Raw genomic sequence first — 11,850 nt, forward strand, 5'->3', positions numbered from 1 at the left:
TAGGCAGCGTTTGAAGTTTTGTGTTAAACATTTACTCAACCTTTAGTATTTTAATTACACTAACTGTATTTCTACTTTTTTTAAACTGTGTTGTGCTTAAAAAATTCCCCACACATACAGTACTAAATAAACACACATAAGATGTTTACTCGTAACACTATTATTTTTTTAAAGCTTATGTTAGGTGGTCTGCTGTGAAAACAAATAAAGATTTATTTAAATACATAGTCTACGCTATATTACTTAAATGTTTATACCAGAGGTCAGCAACCTGCTGCTCGCAAGCCAAATTTGATGTTAAAATTTTGATATTAAAATGCGGCTCTCCAGCTCCATGGACAAATACTATTGCAGGCCTTGTTAAGAAGCATTACGCAGCTCGCATTTTTCCTGCGAAAAGGCAATTTGCCTATGCGTTTAGCAGTTTTGCGTTATGCAAAAACTTTTATCTTTTAGAATATTCAAATTATCCTTTGATATCGTTTATGTGACGTTTATTCAGAAGAAATAAAGTCGTAAGTAAAAGCATTTAACCCCAATTGTAAACTAAAAGATATTTTGTTAAAGAAACAGTTTGTTTAATAATTTTTGTTGTTGTTGTTAAAAATTAGTTAAAGAAAATAATGTTTTTAAAGTTTTATCTTAAGGAATTAAATATATATATTGGCTTTTCCGCCTTCGCAGCTTGCCAACCCCTGGTTTATAAAAATTATCAAATGCATTATTTTGTTATACTCTATTAAAAATAGTTTGCTTTCAATGTGAAATCAGATTGAGTCTAAAATTAAAGTAAGGAGGATTAACACATTCAAAGATTGTGATTCTCCTCTGGACATAAATTATGATAAATATTAGGATATAGAGTTAGGGTTGTTGATGGGTACATGGATACCTGCCCATTGGTTACTACTTGGGTAGCATTATCAAATACTACCCATTATTCTACCCAAATGCTACTATAATCCATGCAAAAACAATATATATATTTCATAATTTACAGATGATTAACTATATATACTTTTTAAGTTTGCAATTATTAATCGTAATATAACAACTTAAAAATATAAACTTGTTATGTGAAAGAAGAATTTTAAGATCTTGTCAAAATTTCAATAGTTATGATTTCTTTATCATAATAAGAATTTCGGAAAACATCAAGGAATATTCTCCTCCATCAAAGTTTTAATGTTTTTCTTTGTTCTTTTATGTTCCATAACTGGAACGATTTTTTTATTATTGACATAATATCGACTTTTTCGCAGTTCTTTGATGAGTTTTGTTGATTTAATTTTTTTACCTTCTACTATGCACTGGAAGAAGTTTAAACCAAGAATGTTGCATGTAGCAATCACTTTTACTTATAATTAGGATGCCCAGATGTCCTGATTTTATTTAGGAGAGTGCAGCGCTAAACTAATTAAAATTAAACCTTTCATTGCGCTCTCCTTCATAAAGTCTGGACATATAATAATCCTGGTCGCAATATATTAAATGTCTATGGTTGGCGTGTTTTTTTTACCTTCAGACAGGATAATTATATGCCCTGACTTTATGAAGGAGAGCACAATGAAAGGTTTAATCTTAATTAATTTAGCGCTGCGCTCTCCTACGTAAAATCAGGACATCTGGGCACCCTACTTAAAATTATTTTTTTGTTCAGAGTGAACCTTTGTAATTTTAAATGGTTATATATATTTAAAAAATGTTTGTAAGTTGTGTCTTAAAAATGATTTGAGGGATGCGGCAATATCCATCACCTATTTCTACCCCTAGTGTGTGTATATGTGTGTATGTGTGTATGTGTGTATGTGTGTATGTGTGTATGTATGTATGTATGTATGTATGTATGTATGTATGTATGTATGTGTGTGTATATATATATATATATATATATATATATATATATATATATATATATATATATATATATATATATATATATATAGTTCTATAATTTGTTGCGTTTGGGAAGCACGGAAGGAAAAAAGTGATTCTTACGCCAACATTACATCACTTTTAATTACTTTTGACTTTCGTCCAACATTTGCGTATTGGACGAAAGTCAAAACCATTAATTTAATTACAAATTAATCGTTTTATAAAAAAACCACAAAAACGCAAATTTAATTGACCAGAATGTTTTTTAAAACATTCTGAATGTTTTTAAAACATTCTGAATGTTTTTAAAACATTCTGAATGTTTTTAACAATATAAACAATGTTTTTATTTTTATTTTTTTTAATAAAATGTTTTTTATTTTTATTTTTTTTACTGTAAATCATGCACAGAGTGTTGCTACATCGACTATCTTATAGTCTGACTCGCAAGGGAGTGCTGCTACATCGACTGACAAATAGCCTGACTCGCAAGGGAGTGCTGCTACATTGACTGACAAATAGCCTGACCCACAAGGGAGTGCTGCTACATCGACTGAGGGTTTGGTTGGGGCAGGCAGTCTATCATTATTAAAAAAAAAAATCCTTGCATTTTAATTTTTACTTTTTCTCAACAAAATATGGAAAAAACTTTCGGACAACATACAAGGGTTCTATATATATATATATATATATATATATATATATATATATATATATATATATATATATATATATATATATATATATATATATATATATATATATATATATATATATATACAATAAAATTACCTGGAGTAGATAATAATAAATACTAAATAAAAATAGCCTTCCACCTTTTTCCAAGAAAAATTAGAGAGCAAAATTGCTTTTTGTGCAGCACTAAGTGCGTCCTCATACTGATGTTGAGATGCTTTTAAATTTGAAAGATTTGATAATGCTATAAAATTACTATCATCTAAACAAATAAAAAATACAATGTTAAATTTTTTTTTTTTTTTTTCATTCTTAGAATTAACAAACAGAGCGTATAAAAAAATATTGAATCTAATTTTAAAATATACTCTCAATACTTTATTTTAAAATATATACTTTAACATTTAAAGTTTTTTTGGAGTGTTAATAATTTAATTAAAAAATATATATAGGTATATAGTGGTGACTAACGTTTAAAAAAAAAAACAGAGTAAAGCTCCATCAAGTGGAAAGCATATTTATTTACAAAACCTAAAAAAGTTTCACATAGTGCTGATTTAAAAAAAAAGAAGCTTTTTTGCGGTAGTTATAATCATCACTTGTTGATCTAAACACTTAATGCCTATCACTTAAAAACAAAAATCTTTGTAATACAGGCTCCTTAAAAATAGAATGTCATAAATGATTGTAGTGCAGGTTCCTTAAAAATAGAATGTCATAGAGAACTTATTGTCCTTTTTTATCTTACACAATTTTATATGATTATAATATATTTTGTTTATACACAAAACATAACAATTTTTAAAGTATTTTTTTTTTTCATATGGCTTAAGCATCAGCGACATCCCAAACAGTTTTATGGTATTGCAATTAGGTTTGGAAACACTTGTTAGTTTTACACTATGTAATATTTGACAAATATAGATACAATATTAGCATTGTAACATTGCACCTAAGTTAATCAAACATTACATTTTCAGTACTTCCCCGAGAGCTTGCATCTCAGGGTTTGAATAAAGGAGGGAGTGAAATTTATCAAACTTAAATGTTAGTCAAGTTAGAAAAAAACCAAAACGTAATAAATAAAGAATATTTACTTACATAATGACAAAGCATTGTTATATTTTTCTTCTGCTTCTTTGAAATTTTTTTCAATAAATTGCTTATTTCCATCTAAACGTAGCTGTATAGATTGAAGTTCATTTTTAAAACAATATTCTAGTATAGAGTTTAAACAAACATTTAACTTTAGTGAGTTTATAGAGGATTTAGATGAATGCCACCTTCGCTTAGCTGAAATATTTCCACACTTAAAACAATGTTCAATGTAATTCTCACTTTGTCTATTAACTAAACAATGCTTACAGTATGTATGACCACAAGACAATACAAGAGGCTGATACATAATTTCCTCACAAGCATCACACAAAAAAAAGTCTTTGAATAATTTTTTTTTGGATACCTCTGGTTGCCACTCATTTTGAAAATTATTAAAGGAGTTAGCAAGTAGTTTCAGACATTCATAATACCATTTCTGTGTCCCAAAATCTTCTACTTTTGATAGTTTTACTTTTAGCAAAATGTATTTCTCCTGAAATACTAAACAACTGTTTTTAGCTGAATTAAGTTGATCCATTATTTCTAAAAAAATCAATTTATCTCTACATAAACTTTATTCTATTTTTTATATTTTCTGTAATTCATAAACTATTGTTCTTAATACTTAAAAAAATTAAAGATTATTTTTGTAAAAATATATAGAAAATATACATATCAATACTAGTTATTGAAACATCAGCTATTTCCGGTGTTCAAACCTCGACATATTTACTGAAAAAGGTTTTATAAAAAGTTGAATAAGAAAAGATGAAATAAAAAAGTAGCATAAGAAGGAAAGTATGTTTGTACTCACTAAAAAATGCTGTTATGACATAAAAACCAACGAAATTCCAAGATGATTACTTTTTTTTTGAATTATTTTTATGATAAATGTCACACTTAAGTTTGGTCATTGCATTTTATAAGTTATTTCAAAATTATATAACATTGCCTGAATCGTAAATATTTCATAACTTAACAAAATTTCATAACTTAACTGAATCAAACCATAATAAAATATTTGCGAAACTCTTCTACTTACTTTCGATTTTAAAAAACACATTGGCTTGGATATTCGGACAATTCGTAACTGGTTGTCTGACAACAAACCAACATTTTGACTAAAAGCAAATCATTGTGAATAAATTTAAAAAAGCTTATTCTCGCGATTACGGTTTGTGAGTTTTTAAAAGCCTCGGTGCGGAGAATTTGCTGTCGATAAATAAATTAAAACAAAAAAAGTTACTAACTATTATGATAAATAGCAAACACATCTGTGCAAAGGAAGCAAATTCGTATTGATAAGGTAGATAAGTAAAAAAAGTAGATAAATCAAATGTATAAGCAGTACCATGGGGTTATCAATATAAACCAGTTTCTACAATTTAACATCTCTTTGATATCTGATGTTTCTAAATTATTAAAAATGTAGTTTGAAATGTAGATTAATAATTTAGAAATATAAGATATCAAAGAGATAAAAAGTTGTAAAAGCTGGTTTATATTGGTAATCCCTTAATATTTTTTATATTTTGTATTAGGAAAAGAACTTGAAAAGAAACTTTCACACTGTACATTATACATATAGAACAGGTCAAGGTTTAAAGCAAAAAACTCCATTACTTATATCTTTGACAAGATATTCATAAAAACGTCAAACGGAGAAAATTAAATTCATAGTCAAAAAGATAAATATTCTGACTAGAACTTAAACTTTTACGTGTACATTCTTTGTTTTTGTTTTTCTTGTCAAACCTTTTATTTTCTAGCAATGTTTTTTTTTTACAGGACACTGACAAAATCCTGGTTTCTCTTTTAAATTTCCGCATTTTTTCATTTATTTAAAAAAAGTTTTTATACAAACACTTTGAAATTTTTACAATATGGTTGTACACTGGCAAACTCAATCAAGGGCAATTTCTCGATCGTGTGTTTGGGGTATCATTCCCCCATTCCCCCTAAGAAGGCGCTTTTCAAGTTTTAGTCGGTTTTTTGAGAAATATATTTATCGGGCATTTGATATACTTCAGTTAGGTGATTTTTAGCTTTTAAGAACCTTTTTTTTAGAAAGCAGTCGGTATTTTTTTTAAAGAAAAATTTTAAATTATTATGCATGCAAACCAAGATTGTTTATTAAACAAAAAATCCGAATTAATTTCTAAATGCAGGCATGAAAATAAGTTTCTCCTAAAAAACTATAAAAATAAGTGAGCTTAAAAAGTAGTTATGTTAAGTTTCCCTTTTAAAAATATATTAAATTAAAAAAAAAAAGTAAACAATTCTAAAGAATTTTTTTATAATAGTGTCAGCATATTCTACAAATGTGAGAAACAGTAGCTAAGACACAATATTACAGTAGCTTATGACTTCCTGTAACTTAATTGTGCTTACAACCCTCCCTCAACTCTTAAACTTTGAAACACGAACCTTGACGAACCTTCTATGAAGCGAGCGCTCTACCACTACACCACAACTGTATACTTGGAAAATTGGTTGTTTAACAAAATTATCATTTCTTAAAGAACATTTATTTTTTCTTTTAAAGAATATAAATTAAGAACAGTGCTGGAATTAAAGGTGGGGGAATTAAAAGTGAAATTTATGAAGTTCTACGCATTATTAACTTATAATGCATGTGTAATGCATGGGTTTTACTTGTGACTCTGTTTTAACGACTAGGCAGCTTAATCTAATATCTTCTAATGAGGGCACAGCTCCAAAACCCACTCGATTCCAATTCAATTCCAAGTCAAGCCTCACACTTCTCCATGGTTTTCCTTTTTTTGTGCTGCTGCAATTTCCATTCGTAACCATTACTTTTATATTATTCAGCAAAAAAATTCTTCAGAAAACAGACGTCTGTTTACTATTGCTAGAAACCATTGTAAAAAGGTTTGTCTAACGTCAAAACCCGCAATTCTCTGGTCAAAAAATATCTTATTTAATCTTAAAAATTAGGCTCCCGTGACTTCTGGAGAATCTTTGACAGTATCGATAATAAGAGCAAATATTTTATTCCTCCTCTCTTGTATGGTTCAGATTTTGTTACCTCAACTAAAGACAAAGCTGAGGTGTTTGCTACAAGCTTTTCATCAATTTCATTTCTTAATTCCACTAATTACATCTTTTCTGATATAGCCGACAAACAGATTAATACATTGCTTGACATTTATATCACGCCAGCTTCTATATCTATAGTGATTTCCTGCTTAGACTCTTCTACAGCTTGGAAAGCGGCATTTGTTATCCTTATTTTCAAATATACTGGTAAGCGATCTTACTCGTCTAACTACCGTCCCATTAGTCTTCTTCCTATCATAAGCAAGGTTTTTGAATCTTTAATTAACAAACACTTAATCTTGAATCTTGAATCTAATAACTTTATTCTTCAGCTAATTATTATCCTAATAATCTGAATCTTCCTATATTTATGAACGGAAGACCCTGAGTCTTCTAAGATTAATTTCTACTTCTAATCTTTCTTGGAAACTATATATCAAATCATAATATATATATATATGTGTGTGTGTGTGTGTGTGTGTGTGTGTGTGTGTGTGTGTGTGTGTGTGTGTGTGTGTGTGTGTATCATATCATATTATAATATAATAAGGAACTTAATAGCAGTACTCATTAGAGCGTGTTTGACATGGTACTCTTGGCAGCCATTGCAACCGAGGTAATAGCGAGAAAAAGTAGCAGCACTTTTTTTTATAAGACAAGCCAATGAAAGTGTATGCAAATATCTAACTTACGTAAACTTCAAATTATGCAATGTTAAAACATACTAAAACATATATCAAGTTTTATAGTTTTTCTTTCACTTGAAAATTGCATTGCGGCAACATCTCCTTAAGATTTGATCAGTAGCACTTATTTCCTTTTTATCAAGTCTTTTAATTCTTATATAGTTATCTACGTACTTATCTACGTACCCGAGTGGATAGCACGCAGGGCTTCCATAGCAAAAAGCTAAGGTTCGATTCCTACCATTGGCGTTTGTTTTCATATTGTTATTTTTTTTTGTATGTTAAGTCTTCTTCGATTTTTCTAAAATACAAAATAAAACTCTTTTGAAAAATGAGGATTTTTTTTTTGAAGAAAAAATCAATCGAGAAAATTGTTACGTTACAATACGAGAGGTTTCGATTAGTTACGAGAGCGACTTTGAAAAACCACCTAAATTCTCGTAACATTTCGGTTACGTTACGGGAATTTCCCGGTAGTTACGAGAAGCATTACGAGAATGGTTTCGAGTATCCCGAAATTCATTTTTCCAAAATTTTCATTGTCTCATTTTGATAATTATTTGTGTTTCGGGATATTTCGGGATATTTCGAGTTATTTCGAGTTCCCGAAATGATTTGCAAAAAATTTGATTAACCGGTTAATCCGTTGAAGTACGCATTTTCAGGACAATTATCGCGCGCGACAGCTGAATTTTGTTTTCTTTTTTTAAAAAACACAATTAAAGATTGAAAATATTAATTTAAAGTCTTTTATTATATTATTCATCAAGAAAAAAGAATAAAGTTCAACTAATTTTTGTGGATTTTTCATTTTTTACGGTAAGAAAACACTTTTTAATTGTTTCTTTGTTATTTTAGTTACTTTTAAAAGAACATTATTAGACAAGATTATTGTTAAAATTGCTAGAAACAAATATATTGATAATTCAATTTTTTTAGTTAAATAATTCAAAATATAAGTCATTAATTTAAAAGTAAGTATTATTAAAACATTTTAGACTAAAATTTAAAATATTCAACAGTAGAATTATCATGTTAACAAAATGTCCATATTTGTAAAATGCAGTACATATTTCGGTTCTTTTTTTCCGGGAAAATGCTTGGTTAGTTTTGTAGTTCCTGGAAATTTTTGAAGATCAGACGTGTTTGATTGAAGTCCGGAAAAAAATTAATTTGTGACAAAATTTTTGATACTTAGGCTCAACACTCAAGTCAAGTCAACATGGTCAGGCCTAGAACAGAGATCTGGAAGCATTTCACAGAGGAGAAAGTCACTGAAGGTGGTGTGGACAAGACCTACGTTAAGTGCAACATTGGGGGCTGTGGACACCTGTCGAAGATCAATGATGGCAGTACCAGTGGAATGAGAAGGCACATGGTCAGTCAACACTCTGTTGAATGAAATGCATTGGAACAGGAAAAAGCTGAAAAGAAGCGCCAAGGAGACCAAGCTTATAAAGAGCTTGAACAGGTGCAATAATTAAAAATTTAATTTTACATTTTTTTTTTTAATCTTGAATAGTTTTTGACTTTTGTTGAAAATAACTTAATTAAAACATTGGTTAAAGCTTCGTAAAGTTACTTACAAGTCATAAGTTATTGTTATTTAGTACTTTGAAAGTTTTAAATTATAAATAATTCCTTAATGTACCTTTAATGTACATTGTTTTAATTTTTATAATGTACTTATATTGCTTTTTTGTTACTTTTTTAGTTGTATGATGAAGATGAGCAATATGAGCAGGAGAAAGGTGGCAAAACTCAAAAGGTCGAACTGTAAAGAAAGGAAGGTTGGCAGCACAGACCACTCCAGAAAAGGCAAAGAACATTGATGCGTACATGAAGTACAAATTACAGGATAAGGAACAACTGCGAGGAGATATTGAAATTGTCAAGTTTCTTGCAAGATGCAACCTCCAATTCAATTTGGTCGAGGCAGATGGCTTCAAGGATTTTCTGGCCTATTTTGCACCTAAAATGAATGTGAAGAAGGCCAAGACGTATTCAAAGTTTCAGTAAGTTAAATGTATGAATTTTTCTTTTTGAAATAAATCATTTTGGGTTGGTGTTTTTTTTGATTGGGATTATTAAATTTTTTAAATAAATACTTTGGAGTGGTGTGTTTTACTTTTCCTAAAAATACCCTTTTAGGTATAATGTTGGAAACAAGCCTTTATTGTATAAGTATAGTATACTTATATTCCCATTTACAACCCCTATATGAAATTGAAACAAAAATTTCAAACCTAACCTTAAACCATGTTTTCTTTTTGCTTTTAGACTACCATTGCTGCACACCAATGTCAAGAATGCCGTTGACAACGTTTTGCTGGCCAAACTTCCCAAATCACCTGGATTTGCCCTTTCTTCAGAACTTTGGCGCAGTCGAAACAATGACTTATATCAAGCCATCATCCTTCACTACATCAGAGAAGATTTCCAGCTCAGGATGTTTGTCATTGCCACTGGACCTTTTGCTGAAAGACACACTGCCGGTGCAATTGCCGACAAACTTGACAAGAAAGTTTTAGTTATAATACAACTATAATAGTATTATAATATAAAATATTATTTCTTACCAGGAAATATTGTTATTTCTTGAAATTAACATTTCTAGCTCAATTAATTGTATCTCGAAACTATAATTCTTACATAACGGGACATAACAGGACATAACGAGTTATAACGAGTTATTACGAGTTATTACGAGTTATAACGAGTTATAACGAAAATGTTCACAAAATTGTAAAATTTGTAACATTATGTACATTATTGTTTTTGATTTTTTCAGGTATGTTTCTGACATTCCTGGAAATGACGGCTTCAGTTCAGTGGTATGTGTTCATGATTCAGCTGCCAACATAAAGGTAGCTATTCCAAAGTGCACGTATGTTGATGATTCTTTCTTGTGTGCAGATCACCTTCTCAATCTGGTTGTGGAAAACACGATTAAGGAGATAAAGTCAGTTCAAACAATGAATCTCGAAGCTGCCACCATCAAAGCCACTGCATTGAGTTCCAAGTGTCACCGATCAAACTTGGCAGAGCAAAAGGATTGAGAAGGAGGTAAAAATTAAAATTGTCTAAATGTTTTTGACCTTATTTAGTTTTAATTTGCTAATTTAACTTTATTTAAGTTACAATTAAATTGTAAATTTTATTTCAGGTTTTTATAATTGGTTACCATGTACTAATAACTATTTTTTTTGGTTTTTTAGTACAAATCTTTAATGGACGACAGTGACCTGAGCAGTCAAGAAAGGTAATCTCTAAAAGTCGTGAAGGACATTGCCCCAGTCAAAACTCGTTGGAATTCCGTTTACATGATGCTTGATAGCATTATGCGAATGCGCAAGATTTTGAGCTCTATTAGAGACAATCCTGGAAATGACTTTGGCCAGAAACTTGCTGAGTCAGTGCCTACTGAAGAGGAGTTTAACCTTTATGATGAGATTCTTCCAATTTTGAGAAGAATCTGTGACAACTCAGAAAGTCTTTCAGCTGACAAAAAAGTCTGCATCCAGAAGGTCATTGCTCACATCTTTGGCATCAATGTTCGGGCACAAGAACAGATTGACACTAAAACTCTGTCTCCAACTGCTGAAATGTTTTATCGAAAGTTGAAAAAAAATCTAGAAAAGTATTTTCCTAATGGTGGCGCCAACAACACATTCTATGCCGTGGCTAACCTTCTCAACCCTTTGTACAAGGGTAAACCATTGAAAAAATTTGGTGGCGGGTTTTTTGAAGCTGTCTATAATGCTTTGATTGTCAGCTCTAATGCTCATCAACAGTGGCTTGTTTCAATCTAGGAAATGACCACAAATGTACATCAGCTCAAGGATGTCAAGGCACCCGAAGATAACCCATGTTTTGACTTGTTCAAAGATGAAGAGATGGCAATTGTTGGGCCTGAAAGACCTCCTACCCAGTCATCAGTGAATGGGACATGTACACTAAAATGCCTGAAGAGATTGGAACTGATGCACTGAAATTTTGGAAGGACAACCAAAAAAAGTTTCCATTGCTTTCAAAGGCTGCCAGGAAATGGTTGTGTGTTCCTGCCTCTTCTACTCCTTCTGAGCGAGTTTTCAGTTCTGGAGGTAACATTGTCTCCTCCAAGAGGACCAAGCTTCAACCTGAGCAAGTTGAAAAATTGCTTTACATCCAGCAAAACTACGATCGAGTGATAAAAACCTACAAGCTCACTTCCACTGAAGAGGCTATTGCCGAAGAGGATACACCAAGGACATCTACTTCCTCATCTATGTCTGAAGGGATTGTCCCGCTAGTTGAACTTGGAGATGATTCTGAAGATGATGACCCTTTTGCTACACCTGCCACAGCTACACCTGGACCTGCCACATCAACTCCAACTGCCTAATTTGTTGACTTTACTTAATTTTTTTTTATGAAATAAATTACTATTTAA

The 11,850-nt window shown here is 30.5% G+C and overlaps 1 protein-coding gene across 4 annotated transcripts in view; it reads right to left on the reverse strand.

Moving 5' to 3' along the window:
* LOC101235827 (LON peptidase N-terminal domain and RING finger protein 3) overlaps nt 1–4,961 on the reverse strand; it is a 17,017-nt gene extending 12,056 nt beyond the window's left edge. The window contains exons 1-4 of one of the 4 annotated variants that reach the window (XM_065812924.1): nt 4,923–4,961; nt 4,715–4,793; nt 3,676–4,215; nt 2,715–2,836 (exon numbers count right to left, since the gene is read on the reverse strand). In XM_065812924.1, the coding sequence (XP_065668996.1) occupies nt 2,715–2,836; nt 3,676–4,215; nt 4,715–4,793; nt 4,923–4,946 (765 nt within the window). In that variant the 5' untranslated portion in view covers nt 4,947–4,961. The other 3 variants (XM_065812925.1, XM_065812927.1, XM_065812926.1) reach the window with 3 other exon arrangements.
* Nucleotides 4,962–11,850: the final 6,889 nt, after the last annotated feature.

The sequence above is a fragment of the Hydra vulgaris genome, chromosome 12, assembly GCF_038396675.1.
Source record: "Hydra vulgaris chromosome 12, alternate assembly HydraT2T_AEP".
In the NCBI taxonomy this organism is placed as follows: Eukaryota; Metazoa; Cnidaria; class Hydrozoa; order Anthoathecata; family Hydridae; genus Hydra; species Hydra vulgaris.